Source organism: Miscanthus floridulus, chromosome 6 (genome assembly GCF_019320115.1).
Source record: "Miscanthus floridulus cultivar M001 chromosome 6, ASM1932011v1, whole genome shotgun sequence".
Taxonomy (NCBI): domain Eukaryota; kingdom Viridiplantae; phylum Streptophyta; class Magnoliopsida; order Poales; family Poaceae; genus Miscanthus; species Miscanthus floridulus.
The window spans coordinates 118,749,686-118,771,747 of record NC_089585.1 but is presented as its reverse complement, the minus strand read 5'-3'; the positions used below and the strand labels follow the sequence as shown (position 1 = coordinate 118,771,747).

At 48.9% G+C, this 22,062-nt stretch overlaps 2 protein-coding genes across 5 annotated transcripts; both read left to right on the top strand.

Moving 5' to 3' along the window:
- The first annotated feature begins 1,100 nt into the window (after positions 1-1,100).
- Positions 1,101-11,712, top strand: LOC136456733 (F-box protein SKIP24-like). 3 transcript variants are annotated; one of them, XR_010759516.1, is made up of 6 exons: positions 1,101-1,537; positions 1,624-1,797; positions 9,226-9,388; positions 9,472-9,637; positions 9,910-10,002; positions 11,189-11,712. XR_010759516.1 is itself a non-coding variant. In XM_066456681.1 (5 exons), exons 1-4 carry the CDS (start codon positions 1,281-1,283, stop codon positions 9,598-9,600), a joined length of 723 nt encoding a protein of 240 aa, XP_066312778.1. In that variant the 5' UTR covers positions 1,101-1,280; the 3' UTR covers positions 9,601-9,637; positions 9,910-11,712. The 3 variants fall into 3 exon arrangements, 2 of the variants coding, with proteins under 2 accessions (XP_066312778.1, XP_066312779.1); XM_066456681.1 differs by having other exon boundaries at positions 9,910-11,712; XM_066456682.1 differs by lacking the exons at positions 9,910-10,002; positions 11,189-11,712 and having other exon boundaries at positions 9,226-9,353; positions 9,472-9,611.
- Positions 11,713-12,555: 843 nt separating this feature from the next.
- LOC136456731 (uncharacterized) lies at positions 12,556-15,859 on the top strand. Of its 2 annotated transcripts, none has more exons than XM_066456679.1 (3): positions 12,556-13,254; positions 14,070-14,469; positions 15,015-15,859. In XM_066456679.1, the coding sequence occupies exons 2-3, from the start codon at positions 14,077-14,079 to the stop codon at positions 15,618-15,620; spliced, it is 999 nt and encodes a 332-aa protein (XP_066312776.1). In that variant the 5' UTR covers positions 12,556-13,254; positions 14,070-14,076; the 3' UTR covers positions 15,621-15,859. The 2 variants fall into 2 exon arrangements, with proteins under 2 accessions (XP_066312776.1, XP_066312775.1); XM_066456678.1 differs by having other exon boundaries at positions 14,042-14,469.
- The last annotated feature ends 6,203 nt before the right edge of the window (positions 15,860-22,062 follow it).

Here is a 22,062-nt window from a genome sequence, read left to right as displayed (position 1 = left end):
TTTGGCTTATAAGACATGGCTGAAAGTACTGTTGACTTGTTTAACGTGAGAGAAAAATATTGTTCGTTGGCTGATAAGCGATGGCTTATAAGCCAGATACGAGCAAACGAACGGGCTGTCTAGTTGTCTTTTTCTACTTTCTCTTTTCTCAAAGCGTAATAATTACACCTAGGTATATATGTAATTTCTTACTGGCATTGATATCTTCATCACACTTTTAGAAGTGCACTTACTCCGTATTAACAAACTTTCAGCATCTCTCAATTCTCAGGTCTTCTCTAACCTGACAAGTGACAACCGTCCAAACATGATGGGCGCTGGGCGGGCTCAGACGCTCAGGGCGTCCCCAACGAGATCAAATAGCGCGCCTAGATTGAATTCCATTGGCCACAGGGCAGACTCGGCACAGGCTAACGAGTACGGCCTCCGTAAAAAAAAAAATACTTCTAGAACAATATTATGTTTTAGTACCTTAAGTTTGACTAATTATAGATAAAAAGTATTCATATTAAATACAATCAAATTAATTACGAAATATATTTCATAATAAATTAATTTAAAGATATAATTATGGATATTATTCACTAGAAATTTAGTCTAACATGAATTACTTTTCGTGACACGTAATCCATACTTACATTCTTTTCACCACAACGCTAGCGATTTCTTCTTGGCCACTGAGAGCAACCCCATCGCAGGTATATAGGATCATATGCCTCGTGAAAAAGTGTTCATCCATGTAGGAGCAGCTGCATTCAGACCAACACTGTCTCAACGTAAGGTACACTGCATATGCTTCTTGATCCCACCACTTACCACTGTTCCTGGTATTTCATGTTAACTTTTCCAATCCCCAAGGGTGGTTGCCATTGCTCCCTTGCGGTTCCCACGGTGGCTTCGTCAGTTTGTCAGGTGAGGCAAACGGTACCTCCGCAGGTTCCTCTGACAGTTTGAAAGGCTACCATCTTTTTACTTTTTGCATCCACCTGGCATCCGAGCCTACATGGACAAATGAAACCACTGTACAGCATGGAGCGTTGGGTCTGCTCTGAGGACGCCCTCAGTGGCCTGTGGCCGGGACCAATTCGTACCTTCCTGTCCTGATTCCTCCTCGCCTCTGAAGTCTGTCTGAACCCTTCCTCCACATCCAAACGAGACGAAAAGCGGCGGCCGGCGCCTGCGCAAGTCAACGGCGTAGCTCGCCCTCTCGCCCTCCCGCCGCCTTGGCATCGCAGTACTCGCGCTCGTGCCGTGCGCCACCGACCAAACCTAATAGGGACATGTCGGCGTCGGATCTTCCCGACGAGCTGTGGGCGCGCGTCCTGGAGATGGGAGTCGCGTCGTCCGCGCTGGGGTTCCGCGATCTCTGCTGCGTCGCCATCGCTTCCCGCTGCCTCGGACGCCTCTCCGTCTACCCCGTCCTCTGGTCGGAACTCCTCTCTCGCGACTTCCTCTCCCAATCCCATCCCTCCACGTCCTCGGCCTCCACCTCCCAGCCGCAGCAGCAGCTCCACCCCAAATCCCTTTACAGAATCGAGTAATGTCGCCATCTCCCCTTTCGCCTCGATCGCTATTGTTGGTCTTGTGCGTGCAGGTTGCTCGACTGATGCATCTCTGCTGCAGGTTTGAGAGACACAAGGTGCGGATGGCGGAGGCGAGGCGGCGGGCGGTGTTCGAGGCGGAGGCGCGGGTGCTGGCTTCCAGGAGGCGGCTAGCGGAGCTGGAGGGGTCCATTCGGGAAGAGGGGGAAAAGATGAAGACGGCTGCGCAGGAGCTCGACAACCTCGAGAGAGTCAGGTCCGTTTGCTAGCTTTTTATGCCAAATCTATCATGTTTCATCCGTTTGTTGCTGTCTCTGTACTTTGCAAAGGCTTACTTAATCATCTGCGTCTTAACGAAACGAATGTATCTGATATTCGCACGTAAATTTTAGTGTAAAGCAGAAAGTAGAAACATCAATTTGCAGACCAGTAAGGAATTATCAGAGCTAAAGTGCGTCTATTCAACTGAAAAATGTGTGCTATTTTATCATAGTAGTACAGCTGTGTTTCTGAACACTCATCTAGTAATTGGCAGTGCACGAGAAGAAAAAAATGCTTATGACTGTTGTTTCCATGATATATTAAGCTATTTGTTTACACAAGAGCCAGGCAGAGATTGTTCTTTGAAACCACATGTACGGCTGGTTAGTTCAGTCAATGATCTGCCCTTGTTTGTCTGCTTCAAATCTTCATCCAAACTAGAGTCTCCTGTATGTAACTCATTACAAAAAGGACATCCTACAAAAGTGTCATATTGATCAAGACAGTAGCTTCCATCCTATATTGAGCTGCTTGTTTACTCGAGCTTGAGATTGCTTTTTCAGACCACTGATTATAACTATTAATGTTTTTTCCCTGTTTGTCATGTTTATCGAAATTGAGGCTCGTGTATTTTGTTCATTTCAAAAGCAATGTCTTGCAAAAGTATCATATTGCTCAAGACAGTTGCTTCCACGATATATCATCTGGTCACTTAGACAAATGTTAGGCCAATCTTTCAGACCACATGTACAACTAGTTAGGCCATGTTAATGATTTGCTGCTATCTGTTCCATCCGAATTGAAAGCCTCTTGTATGTTACAGTACTGAAACAATGCCTTGCACAAGTGTTCTTGGTGAACCACGCGCTCCCTCGCGCGACGGCGGCACTGACCTCTTCTGTGGACCCACACGTCAGTGACAGAAGTAGGTAGAAAGGGGATTGAGAAAAATCTGTGCCAGATCCCCTCCATTTGAGGGATTGAGGGGATTTTTTGAGGGATTGAGAAAAAATATAGGGAAAGGGGATCTGCTGGAGCACTTTTTCCACCTCATTCCCCTATATGACAACTTTTAGGGAAAGGGGATTGTTTTTCCACCTCATTCCCCTATATGACAACTTTTAGGAGTTTGGCCATCCTCTGAGAGCTTCCCCAACGCTGTTTTTTTACTAGTAGCCCCAAGTGTCATGTAGGATCGGATAAAAAAAGTAGGTGCTCTACACTTGTCATAGTGGCTTGCAGAAACTACATATGCTTGGGGAGAGAGAAGGTGGTTCATGCTAAAAAAGAAGAAAAGAGGAAATAAAGGTGATGTATGATGAAAGGAAAAAAATTCTTTGCAAACCACAAGTAATGTTAGTTTGCATTGTGTGAATAGTAGTCTCAATATTTCCTAGTCTATGTGGATCACTTTATTTGCACTAGAACCACTAAGAGTGTTAGCCTCCATTGGCGGTGCCATGATGTGTCATGTGGGGCCGCGCCTATACAAGGAAACGGCGCGCCCGGGATGCACGCAGGGCCATAGACGGCGTGCCAGCGGCACCTTAGGCGTGGTCACCGCGCACGCAGAAGGCGCTGAACAGGCAAGAGCCTAGAAGGCAGAAGAGCTGATCATGGCCTATATATTCTTGTACTCAGTATGGAGATAATCAAGCAAGAACAATTACCAAAATTCTCTAATCTACCTTTGCTGAAACAATAGGGTGCTGAGGGGTAAAACCTCACCACTAACCACGGATCGCGGCTACGAACTACGTAGCCAGGGTCCTCCTACCCTGTCCCTCGACGCCCTTGACAACTTGGCATCACGATCCAGGCCTTCCTCACCTCGCCGATCATCCTCGCCTTAGCTGCCGCCGCGTCCCAACTCTGCACCACCCACTCCGCAACGCGCCGTCGCCATGGGAGACACTAGCGCCAAGGAGGCCGCACTCCAGGCCACCCTGGACATCCTGGCCGCCACCCTCAAGTCGCTGCAGGCTTCCGTCGATGCCAATTCCCAGGCGATTCAACGCGTGGACGCGAACCAACTGTCGTCGTCTTCCTCGGGCTCCAAGTCCGCCTCCGGGGAGCACCACCAGGACTGGCCGCCTCGGTTCCAGAAGCTCGATTTACCGCGCTACAATGGCAAGTCTGATCCCCTGATTTTCATCAATCGTTGTGAATCGTACTTCTATCAACAACACATCATGGAGGAGGAGAAGGTCTGGATGGCCTCGTACAACCTGGAGGACGGTCCAGCAGGACGAGGGTACTCCGTCCTGGCGCCGCTTCAAGGAGCTGCTCCACCTCCGCTACAGTCCACCCCTCCGATCCAACCCACTCGGCGAATTGGCGGCGTGCAAACGCACGAGCTCCGTGGAGGAGTACCAGGACCGTTTCCAAGCACTCCTCCCACGCGTGGGCCGCCTGGACGAGGACCAGCGGGTTCAGCTCTTCACCGTCGGACTCCAACCGCCGCTCAACCTTTCGACGTCAAGGTTCACAACCCCCAATCCCTTGACGCGGCCATGAGTTTGGCGCGCAAGCTCGAGCTGCGGGATCAGTACGCGGCGCCTCAGCCCCAGGCGACATCGCGCGCACTCCTTGCAGCGCCCGCCCCGCTCCTCGCCCTGCCGGCGCCACCAACGGTCACCCCGGCCACGTCCACCCCGGCCACGATCACCGTGGAGGGCCGGCTGGTCAAGCGCCTCACCCAGGCCGAACATGAGGAACGCCACCGCCTCGGACTTTGTTACAACTGTAACGAAAAGTTCGGCCGCGGCCATAACAGGGTATGCCAGCTCCTCTTTCTGCTAGACGGTGTCGTGGAGGACGCGGAGGTCTCTCCTGAGACGTCGGAGGAGGGCGCAACAGAGGAGGTCGTCCCACACTTCTCCCTCCACGCCATCGCTGGAGTCCGCCTCAACGAAACAATGCAGATCCACCTCAAGCTCGGTAACACCTCCCTCGTCGTGCTGCTCGACTCGGGGTCCACGCACAACTTCATCTCTGAGGCGGCGGCACGGCGGACTGGGCTCCCTCTGCAACACCACCCCCGCATGACGGCCACGGTGGCAAACGGCTAGCGCATCTCCTGCCTGGGCGTCATTCGTCGGGCCGCATTCAACGTCAACTGCGACGACTTCCTCGCCGACCTCTTCGTCCTTCCCCTGGCCGGGTATGACATTGTCCTCGGCAACCAGTGTCTCGCCACGTTGGCCCCATCCTCTGGGATTTCAGCGCCCGCACGGTGACGTTCCAGCAGCGCGAGCGCCGGGTCCGCTGGCAGGGCGTGGCCGGCCCGGAGGCACCTAGGCTGCACGCGATCGACGCCATCGCCAACCTGCTGGACGCGCTCCTCTACTCCGACGTCTTCGCCGAGCCCCACTGGCTACCTCCACACGCTGCCACGACCACAGCATCGTCCTCCTCCTAGGATCGTAGCCCATGGCCGTACGACCCTACCGGTTCCCGGCGACACACAAGGATGAACTGGAGCGGCAATGTGCCGCCATGCTGGACCAGGGGCTCATTTGCCGGAGTTCCTCCGCGTTCTCCTCCCCGATACTCCTCGTCAAGAAGGCTGACGGCTCGTGGCGCTTCTGTGTCAATTACCGAGCCTTGAACGCGATCACCGTCAAGGGCGCCTTCCCCATTCCGATGGTCGACGAGCTGCTGGACGAGCTTCACGGCGCCAAGTTCTTCACCAAGCTCAATCTGCGCTCGGGCTACCACCGGGTCCGGATGAGTCCGGTCGACGTCGCCAAGACGGCGTTCCACACGCACGATGGGCTCTACGAATTCCTGGTGATGCCGTTTGGGCTATGCAATGCCCCGGCCACTTTCCATTTCTCCGCCGATTCGTGCTCATATTTTTTGAATTTTGATGACATCCTCATCTACAGCACCACCTGGGCGGATCACCTCCGGCACCTTCGCGCTGTCCTCGCCTTGTTGCAGCAGCACCGCCTCTTCGTCAAGCGCTCTAAGTGCGCTTTTGGGGTCGGCTCCAACTCCTACCCGGGCCACATTATCACCGAGGCTGGCGTCGCCATGGATCCCGCCAAGGTGCAGGCGGTCCACGACTGGCCCCAGCCCCGCTCGGCGCGCGCGGTGCGCGGATTCCTTGGCTTAGCGGGCTACTACCGCAAATTCGTCCACGACTACGGCTCCATTGCGGCCCCCCTCACGACGCTCCTGAAGAAGGAGGGGTTCAGCTGGAACGACGATGCCGCCGCGGCCTTCCAGGCGCTCAAGACTGCGGTCACATCGGTTCCAGTCCTGGCTTTGCCAGACTTCTCCAAGCCGTTCACGTCGAATGTGATGCTTCGACCCACGGCTTCGGGGCGGTGCTCATCCAGGAGAAGCATCCGGTCGCCTACTTCAGTCGGCCCGTCGCACCTCGCCATTGTTTCCTTGCCGCCTACGAACGGGAACTGATCGGCCTCGTCCACACCATCCGCCATTGGCGTCCGTACCTCTGAGGCTGCCGTTTTCTGGTACGCACGGACCACTACGACCTCAAGTTCCTCCTTGATCAACGCCTCACGACGATTCCGCAGCACCATTGGGTCGGCAAACTCCTCGGTTTCGACTTCACCGTCGAGTACAAGCCTGGTGCCACGAACACGGTGGCCAATGCCCTCTCACGCCGCGACACCGATGAGGGCGCCGCCTTGGCCATCTCCTCGCCGCGGTTCAACTACATCGAGCGCCTCCGCCAGGCACAGGCCACCGATCCGGCCCTCATCGCCATCCGGGACGAGATCACCGCGAGTACCCGTGCGTCGCTGTGGTCTCTGATCAACGGCATGGTGGCCTTCGACTCCCGCCTCCACATCCCGCCAACGCGACCCTGCTGCCGGAGATCATGTCTGTCGTGCACGAGGACGACCACAAGGGTGTGTAGCGCACCGTGCACCACCTTCGCCGCGACTTCCACTTCCCTAACTTGCACCGCCTGGTACAGGACTACGTCCGCGCGTGCTCCACCTACCAGCGATACAAGTCGGAGCACCTACATCCGGCCGGTCTCCTCCTGCCTCTGCCGGTACCGCAAGCGGTCTGGACCGACATCGGCCTTGACTTCGTGGAGGCTCAACCGCGCGTGGGGGGAAGTTTGTCATATTGACGGTGGTCGACCGCTTCAGCAAGTATTGCCACTTCATCCCCGTGGCTCACCCGTACACTGTAGAGTCCGTGGCGTAGGCCTTCTTCGCCAACATTGTATGACTCCACGGCGTGCCGCAGTCGATAGTGTCCGACCGTGATCCGGTGTTCACCTCCACGTTCTGGTAGGAATTGATGCGCCTCATGGGCGCCAAGCTGCACATGACGACGGCCTTCCATCCGCAATCGGATGGACAGACGGAGGCGGCCAACCGCGTCATCGTCATGTACCTGCACTGCTTCACCGACGACCGCCCCCGCCAATGGCTCCGCTGGCTGCCCGAGGCCGAGTACATCTACAATACGGCCTACCAAACTTTGCTCCGCGACACGCCGTTCTGTGTGGTGTATGGCTGGGACCCGTCGACCATTCGTTCCTATGAGCCGGGCGAAACACGCGTGGCTGCTGTCGCCAAGAACATGGCGGACCGCGACGAATTCCTAGCAGACGTCCGCTATCGGCTGGAACAGGCCCAGGCGGTCCAGAAGCGACACTACGACAAGCTTCATCGCCCTGTCTCCTATGCGGTTGGCGATTGGGCTCTGCTCCGCCTACGCCATCGTGCTGTCGTCTCCCTGCCCTAGGCGACCAAAGGGAAGCTGAAGCCTCGCTTCTTCGGGCTGTACCGCGTCACCGAGCTCATCAACGCTGTCGCGGTGCGCCTTGCTCTGCCCCCGCGCACTTGGCTCCACGACGTCTTCCACGCCGGCCTCCTCAAGAAGTTCGTCGGTGTTCCGCCAGCTGCTCCACCGCCCCTCCCAGCCATCCACAACGGTGCCGCAGTCCCCGAACCTGAACGTGCGGTGCGCACCCGCTCTGCTTGGCGCGCGGCGTCCGCCAGGTGCTCATCCACTGGAAGGGTGAGACTGCTGCCTCCGCGACAGGGAAGATGTGGACTCCTTCCTCGACCGGTACCTAGCATTCCATCTCGAGGACGAGCTGCTCGTTGAGGGGGGGAGAGATGTCATGTGGGGCCGCGCCTATACAAGGAAACGACGCGCCTGGGATGCACGCAGGGCCACAGACGGCGCACCAGCGGCACCTTAGGCGTGGTCACCGCGCACGCAGAGCGCGCTGAACAGGCAAGAGCCTAGAAGGCAGGAGGGCCGATCATGGCCTTAGATTTAGGAGCAATTGGCTCCTAAGCTGTTATGGCCAAATGACCTATATATTCTTGTACTCAGTATGGAGATAATCAAGCAAGAACAATTACCCAAATTCCCTAATCTACCTTTGCTGAAACAATCGGGCACTGAGGGGTAAAACCTCGCCCCTAACCACGGATCGCGGCTACGAACTACGTAGCCGGGGTCCTCCTACCCTGTCCCTCGACGCCCTTGACATGATGAGAGGACGGTGGTACCATCAGCCAGTCAGGATTTGAACTGAGAAGCCAATACAATGGCATCTCTAAGGCTGCATTTGGTTGAGCTTCTGAAAAGTGCTCCTGCTGCCAAAAAGCATAAAGCCAACCAAACGGGTGAAACTTGAAGCTGTTTTTTCAGAAGCAGCCGCTTTCGTGTAATACAATTTTGGAAGTATCTTGGACCCTGCTTTTGGCTTTCTGCTTTTCAAAATGAATGGAAATATAGAGCTATTTCATGGATGTTTCAAGGGAGATAGAGAGAGGGAATAGGTTTTATACTTATTTTAGTCAAACAGTTTACAGTTTTTCCACAGCACATAGCTCACGACAGCTTCTTTTCCACAGCTCACAGCTCAACCAAACATAGCCTAATTGTCTTCCCTCCAGCGGCAGTCTGAATCCTGTGGAGAGATGTTGCTTCATTGCCTAGCACTACGGGCGTGTTTGGTTTCACGCCAAACATTGTCACGCCACAGGTTTTTGGCTGCCACAGAAATCGAGGACGCTGTTTGGTTGATGTTTCATCTGTGGCACGCCACAGCTTTGCATGCACCTGCTAGCTCATTTTTTGTGGCAGCGTGTGGCGCCGATTTCTGCCGCCTAAGGTTCGGCGCCGCCACACCTGTGGCTGTGGCAGTGTGTGGCCGTATACCAAACACGCCCTACTTTGCTACAGACTATAGTCCTGCCATATAAAGGACAAACACAGTCCTTCCGAAGCATGTCGTTAGAGACAATATATTGCTTGGTACACAATGCATTGTCTGCGCTATCTCCAACCATTGATGACTTGGAGTTAAAATGGCTTCTGCACCATTTCTTTCATTACTGTCATGCTTGCATATTTCTTACCATTAGTGTATGCTGATTGTGCAATTTCTTACTCTCTGAAACATATGCAGGAGAGCTTCTGTGGCATTAAACGTATGGCAACCACAAGTTGTTCGTGGGCGTCAGAAGCAGTTGGTTCAGCAATGCACAGTTCCTGTTGATTCTCGTCTTAGTAATCTAAACATGGAGCTGAAAGTTTGTAAGCAACAAATAGCAACTTATAAGAATGCTTATGTATGTGATCATGGGTTTAACTACAATTGACACAGAAGAAAAGGCTAGCCTTACTATAGTTGTGCTTTTGTTGTTATCATCAGAACAAAGAGAAGCACAAGTTGAATGATTATGAGGAAGCATTGCAACGAGCAAAGTATCAGCCACTGCAGGATAGTCCTGCAAGTGGAATTGTCAATGAGCCACGTGCAAAGAGGAAGAAACTGAAATAAGCCTACAGTTTGCCTTCAGGTTCTCAAGGAACTCAAGGTATTCTAGATTGATTGAATATACTTGACACATTTGCTTTCAGTCTTTCGCAATAAGAGTACCTGTGCCTGAAGGAGACTTGTATCTTGCTATGTTTTTTTTTTGTATATATGCATGTCCACATATTTAGTTGATTATTGACATCGCCATATATGGTCATTGTCAGAATATATAACTGGTAATGTACTAATGTGGGCTATAATGCTATATATATTTCTTACATGGGAATTTGATGCTCTTGTTAACTCATTTACATTTTTGTTTTTTCACAGATAGCAACACCTCCGTCGCACCAAGGGCTAAGACTATCTTCAACAACATCACCCAAAATACAAGACACATTCCATGTTTGGGTAGCGCTACAGGTAAATGGTTCAATACATATTTTTGGTCTTATCCAACAACAGGACCCAAAAGAGAACTCTTTCTGCAAATGAGTCTTCAGGAGAGATGATACTCATATTTGGGTTGTGCCTCTGCTGTAACAAAAATGAGTCTCGCATATAGATATTCTGTTGGAGTTTGATATAGTACTATCCATGACCCAATTTTGGGTTTGGATCTCCATAGGGGTCATCCATCGGAGACAGCCTAAGACTGTCTCCAACAAAAACGACTCAAAAACGATACCCATTCACTAATATAGGTCATCTACAGTGAAAAGTCACGGACCCAAATCTCTGCCTTCTCCAATAGAGCCCGAGCAACCACACCACCACCCCCCGCTAGATCTGCTCCACCGCCACCGACACCCCCTCCTCGCTGGAGCAGGGCCGAGCGCCACAACCGACCCGCCCGCCCACCCCAGACCCTGCTGCTCGCAACGGTGCTGCCAGGCGCTCGCGGGTTCTATCTCCCGGGGAGCTACCCGCACAAGTACAACCCTGGCGACTACCTCAACGTAGATCCGGACGGGGGGCGCCGCGGGGCGCTGCGGTTGCGTCGGTGCCGGTGTTGGTGGCGGTGAGGCGCGGGGCTTGAAGCGGAGGAAGGAGGAGCGGCGGAGCGGCGGGCGGCGTGGCGGAGAGGAAGAGGGCGAGGACGTGCGGGCGGAAGAAGTAGGCGCTGCGGCAGTTGGGGCAGAGGTTCAGCGCCTGGTAGCCGCCGCCGGCGGTGGCGCCCGCGGTCGTCGGAGGGGGGCCCCGGTGGGAGAAGAGGATGTCCATGTGCTCGGAGCAGCGCGGGCAGTGGGCCTCCGTGCGGATGCGGCGCGGCTTGGGCTCGTCGGTGGAGGAGGAGCTGCCCCCGTAGCCCGAGGAGGAGGACTCCCACTTGCGCCGCTCCTGGAGGCGCCGGTGCGGCGGCGGGGTGGACGGAGCTCACGCCGAAGCCCCCCTCAGCTCCCCCTCTCTGCTATGCTTTTGCGTCGTCGCGAGAGACTACGCTTTTTTGCCTATCGATTCGCCAAGTATCCAAAATGGCTGCTTTGGATGCATCCTCCGTTGACGCGTGATTCTAAGACGCAAAACACTGTGCACAATGCATTTTACGTTTGGGTCATCTTTTGCCTACGCCGTTGGAGACCATCTAATACATCTATCTTGGGAGCAGGCGCCGCTGTCTGCCTGTCTCACACATTGGAGAGCACAGCGAGCCGCCTTCATCCTTCGGCAGTTTGGCTCCCTGTCCATGTGTCCATGCGTGCACATGATGTGGACTATTATGTTGGCATGTGCAATTCTTCTTTTGCCATTATGCCAGGCACGAAGTTGCTATTATGATAAGATCGGGAAGCACCTCCTGTATTTTCATATATTGCTGCAAGAATCCGTCCACGGATGTTGTACACCGTCCACCGGCCAGATAATTCCGCAGCAGAAAGGTGCCGACTAATCTATCGTGGAATTGTCTGGCGTATGCTTATCCTTCACGAAGCTGCGGGCTAGAGGCTAGAGCTGAAGCTTGCCAGATTTGACTTTGAAAACCACTAGTAGTAACTTGTACGCAACTACGTATCTTGTATTTGTATACCATCATCCTTATAAAGACACTTATTTATTTTCGTTCCTTGAAATGAAAAAAAACTTCTCCATGTCTCGCTTGATATGCTCTTCGGCTTATTATAGGCGAGTGAATTGTTTGTTTCTATCCTCACGTACCTTTCATGCATCACCGAATCTGCGCAAAACGTCGAAGTCTGGTGTTAAGCATAGTGACAGAATCGGCAAAATAGATCTGTGCACCTCAGCGTCTGTTCGTGTTTTTCTTGTTTTCTGAAGAGCTTCACGGTGAAGGGGAATTGCCGGCCCCCAGCAAGAAAGAAAAATGTATTACAATCTTTCTTCGAACTCAAGTTGTGCAGAGTTATTGAGTACGACTGGCCAATGCTGTTACGGATCAGAACGGGAAAAAGATTCTGAAGAAAAGAACAGCGGTGTCCATGCTAGTTGCATTGCAGCTCAGGCCTCGTTTAGTTCCAAAAAGATTTCCTAAAAAGTGCTATAGTAGTCATCATATCGAATCTTACGATACGTACATAGAGCATTAAATGTAGATGAAAAAAAACTAATTGCACAGTTTAATTAAAAATCGCGAGACGAATGTTTTAAACCTAATTAGTCAATGATTAAATACTAATTATCAAATAAAAACGAAAGTACTAAAGTAGCTAAATTCCCAAATTTCACTCCTAAACGAGGCCTCAGCATCAGTTTTGTACTTTTGTTCGCTTGGACCAGGAGTCCCGGCACCTCTCTCCCAAGTCCGACGTGGCAGGCAAAAGCCTTCCGTGCCGCACCCTCCCGCCAGACGCGGGCGCCTTTGACCCGAACGTCTCTCTTGCCGCCGAGGGCCACGCGGAGTGGCCCTACCTGTCATCCAGACGCCGACGGTAACTTTTTAGAAAAAGAATCCGAACCGCGCCTATAAAACCACCCCCCGTTTGTCCGTTTCCTGGTCCCATCACCGTCTCACAGCGTACTGGGACCCAACAATCCGGACCCACATGTCAGGGGGCGAAAAATAGTAGTATAGGAGACACCCCAAAGCGGCCTCTCGCCGCACCAACAGCCATTCTGCACCTCGCGTCCTCGCCTCTCGCGTTGTCCTCGCCGCGGCCTCGCCCTGATCCGGTTCCCCCCAATCCTTCGCCTTTGTCGTCGTTTCCTCCGGAGCCAAATTTAGCCAAGCGAAGCCGTGATCCGGTCCATGCGCGGAGCGTGGTAGCCGGATTCTCTCGCCGTCGTCGCCTCCCCTTCGCCGCCGCCGCCGTTTCTGGTCGCCGGGATCAGCCGAGTTGGATCTCGAGGCATAAAGCGTTGCGGGCGCCCGGCGAGGATACGATGCCTGCGGTGCTCGCCGCATTCGCTACCCTCCGAGCGGCCGCTGCCATCGCCTCCGGGGACGCCTCCTTCCCCTGTTCCCATCGCCTCAAGCATCGTTTTAGTAGTAATTTTAGTAGTTGTTGTTGTCTTTGACCTTCGGGTTCCCTCCGTCGCCCACGCCCCTCGGTCCTTACCTTCGCGTCCCGGTTTCGATCTGGTTGTGCTCGATCCGAGGGTTCCTTTGGCTTTGCGGCTTCTCTCGGTGTCAGAGTTTGGTGTCTGGATTCGATCTGCAGGATCGAAAGAAAGCAAGCAAGGTGTTGGACGTGGTCATTACCACCTACAAGATAAGAGGTATCGAAATCACTCTGCTGTTGCCATGGAACCATTTACATTTATTAGGTTACAATCATGGAAACGGGTTCCGAATTTTGATGTTTAGAGCATTGTGTAGGAGACATTTTTATGTGCGATCCTATAAGTACGTAAATTTTTACATACACTTTCGCCTAGCTCTTTCATTAAACAAAAATAAGAAATAGTTCGGCTATGTTTTACGTGTATGAAGGGCGGGCCTGGCGCAAGCGGTAGAGTCTTACCGCCTGTGACTGGAAGGTCCCGGGTTCGAGTCGCGGTCTCCTCGCATTGCACAGGCGAGGGTAAGGCTTGCCACTAACACCCTTCCCCAGACCCCGCACAGCGCTTGAGCTCTCTGCACTGGGTACACCCTTTATGTTATACGTGTATGAAACCAGCTTAGTTTTCTATGTCTATCCTTGTCCCTCGGATCAACAGCCAACTACTTACTATTTTAGGTGTTTTAGGTTGTTTGTGTTGATCCAAGGGCGTAGAGTGCTGCTTGATTCCAAGAATTTTAAAAATAATCATGGCCAGAATATATGATTAAGAAGATACCTTTTTATGAATCTCATCATCTTCCGGTAGCTGTGCCCCTAGGTTGAAAACTAATATACTTGAAGGTTCAAATATCAGCAACATATGTTGATGCATATGATTGCGAAATCATCTATTTATGCACAGTTTTCATAACTCTATCCAGTAACTGTATGAGAACCCTTATGCAACCCTTATATTTGCATACAAATTGCTTATTGCTTATGCCCATTCCCCCTTTTAACAGAAACTTCTCTTTGTAATTTGGGATCAAGCTTGTGGATGGGCGAACCCTCGGCGGACTTCAGTGCTGAAGGTGTTAGCAGCAGATCAGGTCTCTGCCACAGCACCTGTTTAAAGCCTGGTTGTGAGCACGGTTGTGCTTGCTGGGAAGATGAATATGTCGAAGCTGTAATATCTTGTGGACAAGATGATTTGGCAGTTGAGGAAATTGGAATGGCTCTTACTGAAGTGATGCATTCCCTTGATGATGGCGAAGGGCCAGGTCTGGATGAAGATTCTGACGACGACGCCAGCGATGATCCAATTCTTTCTCTGGAACCTGATTCAACTGATGATTTAGTGGACGTTGACTCTGTATCACCTGCTTTTCCTAGTGGCGATGCAACGGAATCATCAATTAACAATTCAGTTGCTGGGAATTCTTCAGTTAATGTAGGTTTCTAATTTACTTTAAACTTTAAAGTTGGATTCTTTCATTCTTTGCATATATTTGTGGTCAGATATTTTTTCCACACTCATATTATTCTGATACCTAGTTACTGGTAGCTATGTGACTCTATTTTCAATCACAATTGCTTTCACAATAATTAGGGACTTAATCATAGATGCTGATTTTGTATAGTTGTCGTCTGTGTTTTAGCACCTTTGATAACTGAAGGACACTTGAAATTTGATTCCTTTTATTTGTCCTCCTGTTTGGCTGAATATATTTTTGGACCAATTGATGGTATGATTCTATTTTTGTGAAGCTTAATGTTTGTGGGAGTTGATGGCTTTTAGTATTGTTCTTACTTATTGCAATTATGATTTCTTAGTTCATTATAGCTGGCAGCCTTATTGGTCCTTGTTTATTTGAATGAGTAACGAGTGTAGCATCTCATGGGGTAGTTACTTCCATATTGTATCTGCTGATTATGTAAAAGAATGTATACACCAATTTTGTTTTGCTAACATGTATATAAATTATCTCCATGCAGGGCACTCCAAGGTTAGTTTCTGCAATGAAAGGAACCCGTGCGAAGGAGGGAATCATGACAAAGTTGAGCGTTTCTTGGGCCCCTGATGTATACGACCCTCCTATTACTTCTGACTCTCACACTGTGAGAGGTCACCATAGGAGTTCAACAAAGGGCAACTACAAATACAAGTCCTCCAAGAGCAGCAGCAGCAGTAGCCGCAGTACCACTGGAAGCAAAAAGGACAAGAAGCATTCTAGGCACAGTAGCAGCAGTGGTGGTGGCAGCAAAAGGGACAGGAAGCATTCTTACCGCAGTAGCAGCAGTACCAGCAGCAGTAGAACTGTTACCAGTGGTTCTCTATATGGTAACGCATACACTGATGGTGGGATCAACAGCAGCAAAACTATGACATGTGTTCCTGAAAGTGCCAAGGTATCTCCATTGGTGGTAACTGAAAATGCTGCACCGCAAGAGACGGTTCCTGTACTCAAGACACTGGAACCAATCAAATGTGCTACCAGCTGCGGCAAAGAGAAGCCATTTGCCTTGCTGTCACGCCAGTTTTCTCCTGCAAGGTACAAGGGAATGTTTTCCTTTTGGAGCCAAAACCAACTGGCTTCTTGATAATCTGCTCTACGGAAGCTCACCTGGAAGTCTTCGTTGCTAATTATGTTGTATCAGTGATTGTTTGGTATCATTCCCTTCGTTGCCATGTTTGTTTCGCCTGTGTCTGAAACTTCAGAGATCATGTTTTCGAAAATTGCTCGTCAAAGTGCCTGTATATTTGAGTTTCCGTTACTATTATTTCCTCACTGAATCGTGTAATTCTTTTATCTATTTCATGTGTTTGGTATTGTTCCATTTGGGATCGTGTTATTTGCACATTTACTCCTACATTGTTGGGACTGGTTCAGTCGTTTGGTTACGTTGAATTGCAGCGATTTTCAGTTAAATGACGAGGACGGGGTATTCATCACCTGGTGCCCAGGACATACGAGATAGCTTGCAAACGGTACATTTTGCCTATTGGAACAATACGTTTATCAAGCGTTGCAAATTTTATGTTGACTCAGGATTAGGACTATGACCTTGTTCGCTTGTCTTGTAATTCGTACTTTTTAGTTTGTTTTTTTTAGCTGGAATCATGTTTTTCTCTCACAACAAATCAGCTGAAACAGTGTTTCAGCTTGTTTTTTCAGTGAAGCGAACAGGGTCTATACGTCTATAGTCAGCGTTGCAAATGTTATGTTGATTTAGGACTATACATACTGTCGGGTTCATAAACCCAGGGTCTCTCGGAGAACGGCTTCCACGCCAAGGCTCGGTCTAGAAGAACGGCCTTTTCTTCTTCTGGACCGGCCCAAGAGTCTAAACTCAACAGATCGGAACACTCGCTTCAGGCCCTGGCCGCCATCGGCCCATTTTTCCGACCGGAGCACCTCAGGCTCATGCCAACTCCGAATGGTCTCTTCGATCGGAGCGCTGGCTTCAGGCCCCGGACGCCTTCACAAGGCCTCCGCTCGGAAAGCCTGACCCGAGGACCGCCTCCAACCTCGACCCCGTGTCTCCGACCGGGGTTCATAGAAAACCCTGCTCATCGCTATTCTCCGACTGGCGCGCCAGAACCGACTGGGGACCATCCGACCGGGGACGCCCGCTCGGAAAGAACCAGAAGATGTGCGGAGAAAGGCAAGTCATGGCTCATAAGTCAAAACCAATGTACCAGGGACCATACCCTGCACGGAACAGCGCTCTGCAACCACCCTGACACAAAGTATTGTAGGGGTCGCTAGAAACTCCCATATGGTAAGCCTCCTCCACGTGTCTCTGGACACCGATTGCGGTATGGGCTCCAGGATTTGCCATACCGGATGAACATAGTACAGCTCCTCACATGCCACTAGGCATCCAGAAGTATTTTGCAGGTGCGTCATCCTTCCGGAAGAAGATAGCTCGACCTTCCGTACACATCTGACATCCTACAGCGACATCGATAGTATTGGGGGACGTCAACCATTATTCAGTTTACATCATCATAGGCAGCAAGGCTTAGAAATATCTGTACTCTCCCTCCCTCACCTGTAAAGCCATCCCCTTCATCTATAAAAGGGGATGCGCTCCCTCCAATAAGGGGAGATCGTGTGGCAGAACCTCCTAAGTTATAGGGCCCACATGCACCTGTCACTGTCCGACGACCTTTAATATTTATGCATATGTTTCCAATAACTTAAAAAGATTATCGGGTGTCCTCGGGGAACCCCGAATCATCCACGATTTCCGAGCAGGATCACGTTACAGAGTCATTGCAGTATTACAATATTTATTCAAATATCAAAACCAGAGTAAAAACAGCGTAAGTCTTACGATAACATAGTTTACAAACCAGTTGTTTCAAAGCTTACAAACTAAGTTCGATAATTATTACAAACCATAGTAGTAGTGGAGTGGCATAATTAATATAGACATATTACACAAAATAAACATCCTGCCCAAGGATCACACAATTACTTCTCGTCGTCAGAACGAACGATAGTCATGCAGCACGATCCAAAACAGATCTGCTCATGAGGCTCACCTGCAACAAGGGGGTCAACGAACCCTGAGTACAAAAGTACTCAACAAGACTTATCCGAAATAATAACTGATAAACTCAGTAATGCAGGCTCAGGGATTCAAGGTATAGCTTTAACAATGATCAAAGTTCTTTTGCGTAAAAGCTCTTTTAACAACATTCTTTATATAGAAAACTTCTCAAGAATTATATACAAAGCTGACACGATCCTCACTGAGATCATGAAACTTCATATCCAACACCTTCACAAGCCTTATTCAAGTTCCGGTTATTAATTCTACGATGATGAACAGTGAGTTGAGTCTCCTTAACCGAGGAGCAACGACGATTCGAACCGATCAAGCCCAGCTGGGGATTCCAGACCACACGACATATGTAGGTCCCCGACCTACATATATCAATCTACCCTCGGATCCCCTAAAACAAGAACGGGTCCGCGCCACCCGAGAATACAGTACTCCACCATTCCAGCCCATGGCCACGTGGGTACACGCTATTCCCGCCATCTCTCCACTCCCAGTGCGCGAGTAGCCATTCTCGTAATAGAATTACCAAGTTCAGGCTTACCGGAGTATGTGGTTAGTACTACAAATTCTCACCTCATGCAATTCAACAACGGACGTGCCTTAATCGACACAGGCGGAAAGAACCCGCTCACAAGACTTCCATGTTTTGTGGCTCACACACACCGAGTCCGCCCGGTCTAAATTTATTACTCCACATTCCCATATCACATGCTAACAAATTTAACCAATGTTCTGTTTAAAACTTGCAGGTGGTAGGTAGTCACCTGACTTTCATTGTTCTACGCATAGCTAAGCAAAACTAGACATATACGAATTTAAAACTGGTAATATGGTAAACATGGAATAACAAGGGTGGTAATGCAACAATTAGGCTTTTACTTAACTCTTAATTACTTAATGCAGTAACGGAAAGCAAAAGCGAAATTTATTTATAAAACACAAGGTAGGGTTGTATGCATTCGGGGCTTGCCTTCGTTGACGGAAAAGTCCGGTTCCTGCGACGTTACACAAGGATTCGATCCGACCTCAACAGATGGATCAACCTCCTCAACAGCTTGATTAACTACCACGTTTTCACCTTCGTTCACTACATGTAATAACAATGCCATGTTCAACATGATGCGAAATACTAAATATGATGCTCGATGATGGATACAAAATTAACAATTTGAATACAACTTTCCTTCGCGGTACAGTTGCAAGTCAACAACTAAATCTTTTTCATAACACATACATCAATTGCCAAGGATCATCATTACTAATGACCCAAGGTCATCACTCAATCCAAAAGTCCAAACAAAAACCTAAATCATTAAAGGTTACTATTCATTTTTATGAATTAATTATTTAATTCAAAATTATGAAATAAATCAACTTATTCTAATTGAGCTCAAAATTTTAGTACATGTTCATTACATGTTAACTAAGTGGCAAAACAAATTTCATAATTTTTGGATAAATAAATAAGCCTGGAAAAATCATGGAAATCCATTTATTAATAAATTGAGCAATTTTTATCACATTCAAAAAGTACTGAAAAACATTATTTCATATTTTTCTTAAATACTATACATCACAAAGAGGTCACACAAAAATTTTCATAATTTTTGGAGCTCTAAATAAATCTACACAAAATTAACAAAAATAGACACTATTCATTCAAATCTGAAAATAGAAAAATCATTTGAACGCTGAGTCACTGACAACAGGTCCCACATGTCATCTTCAACCTCCGACGTTGACCCCGGCAGCGACGGCTCTGACCAGCGATTTTTCGCCGACGGTGAGATCAACGGCGACGGCCAACGTACCAAAATGATCACCAAGCCTAGGCGCATCGATTGACGTCCCTATCAGCACTGATTATGGCCTTACACTAGCTCGTCGTCGGCCATGGCGGATGCGGTGACACGGCAGCGCTACGCCGGCGACTACAGACCGGTAGCGGTCAAACAAAAGGTCGAGGAAGCATCAGGAGCTCACCCCGAACGCGTTAGAGCCAAAGACCGAGCCAGAGGAGCAACAGCAAGGGGGTTCGATGATCAGCGCGAGCACGGCGGAGCAAAACATCGTCGGCGATGGTGTACCGGCGACTGCAGTGGTCAAAATGAATAACCAACTATGGAGTAAGCACCATAGTATCGAGACGAAGCCATAGGTACACAGAGCAAGGACAGCAGCTCACCGGAGGGCGCTGGCCACGGAGATGCGCTTGCGATGGGAAGGTCATCGGCCGCGAAGAAGAAAGACGTGGACAGCGAGTTTCCGGTGGAGATAAACTGAATTGATGGGTTGGTTGGACGTGTAAGGTTAAGGCGGAGCTAGGACTAGCTTATCAGCGACGGTGGAGCACGACAATGACGGCACGGCCTCGCCGGAGTGGAGCAGCGGCGACGAGAAAACAGAGCAAGGGAGAAAGGCAACGACGATGGCGGCTCAGGCTAAAAGGATGGCCAGGAAGCTCAAAGAAGCCACGACGAAGCCTTCAGCGCGCCAACGCGACGCCCAGACGGCCACGCGCGCGACTAGAAGCAAGCCGAAGCACGCCGGCGGTGTAGCGCAAGCGGTGAACACTGTTCACAGTAATAACAAGTTTGCCATTCGCCAAAATTCACAAATTACTCCCAAATTTTTATAACAACTCAAAAATCTCCAAAAACAAAAGTTGCTCAAAATCAAAAGTTCTACAACTTTGCTTTTTGTAACCATTTCCTAATTCGGTCTAGATTTTGAAATGAACTTTTGAATTCAAATAGGGAAATTTAACGAACTACGCCTTTTTGAATTACTCAAAATTTTTCTAAACAACTTGAAAAACTCCAAAAACAAACTTTGTATAACTTGCCAAGCTCTACACTTTTGCTTTTGGGCTCAACCCCAAAATATGCTTAGATTTTAAAATGGATTTTCAGGGTAGGATTTAAATGTTGAAAAGCGGGGTTTTCTCGAAAAATTCAAAATCCAAACAAACATTGAACTTGAGTCAAACAATACATTGCAACACATACCACATAAATATAAACTTGTATTAGTGTATGCATCTCAAAGTTTTCACCAAATGCCAAATGCTTTGCAATGCATATGATGACATGTCAGATTTTAATATTTAAACACCCAAGGTGTTACAATCCTTCCCCCTAAAAGAAATCTCGCCCCGAGATTCAAAGCCATAGGGTAAGTAATGGAAAAAGAAATGTGCCGCGAGAACACATACAAACTCTGTTCATAAAACAGCTGAGGTCCCTTTATAAAACACAATTTGTACTACCGAACTCAACTTACATTACTCTATTCTATATTGACGCTAGAAATTCTAGAAACTTTTCTAACAAGTAATCTTCTGATTCCCAAGTAGCTTCCTCTTCTGAATGTTGATTCCATTGTATCTTATAGAACTTGATCGTCCGTCTTCGAGTAACACGATCTTTCTGATCTAACACTCGGATAGGATATTCGGAATAAGTTAAATCCGGTTCTAGTTCCACTCCTTTAACTTTAATATTCTGTTCAGGCACTCGAAGACACTTTTTCAATTGATAAACATGAAACACATCATGCACAGCTGCAAGATGTTCAGGTAACTTTAAGCGATATGCTACTTTTCCATACCTCTCCAAAATTTGATATGGTCCAATATATCGAGGTGCCAACTTTCCTATAACACCAAAATGGGTAACTCTCTTCATTGGTGATACTTTCAGATATACAAAATCTCCTTTGGTAAATACCAATGGTCTCCATCTTCTATCCGCATAACTCTTTTGTCGGGATTGAGCTATCTTCAAATTACTCTGTATTTGTCTAACCTTGTCTTCTGTTTCTTTCACAAGATCAACTCCAAAGAATCTTCTTTCTCTAGGCTCAGACCAACTCAATGATGTCCTGCATCTACGACCATAGAGTGCTTCAAATGGAGCCATTCTAATATTTTCCTGATAACTATTATTGTATGAGAACTCAGCCAAAGGTAGGCATTCATCCCACTTATTGGAATAGTTAAGGACACAACACCTTAACATATCTTCAAGTACTTGATTAACTCTTTCAGTCTGTCCATCGGTTTACGGATGATAAGCTATACTATACAGAAGTTTGGTACCCAATGAAGAATGCAATTGTTTTCAAAAGTTGGAGACAAACTGTGTACCTCTATCTGACACAATAGTCTTGGGTACTCCATGGAGACTCATTATTCTTGCTAAATACATCTTGGTATATTGGATCGTAGGATATATTGTCTTGACTGGAAGAAAATGTGCTGACTTAGTGAGTCGATCTACAATAACCCATACTGAGTCAAATCCCTTTGATGTCTTGGGTAGACCAACAATAAAGTCCATACTTATGTTCTCCCACTTCTAAGATGGAATAGGTAATGGTTGTAACTCACCAGCAGACCTCAAATGTATAGCTTTCACCTTTTGACAAGTATCACACTTTGCTATATATCTAGCAATCTCTATTTTCA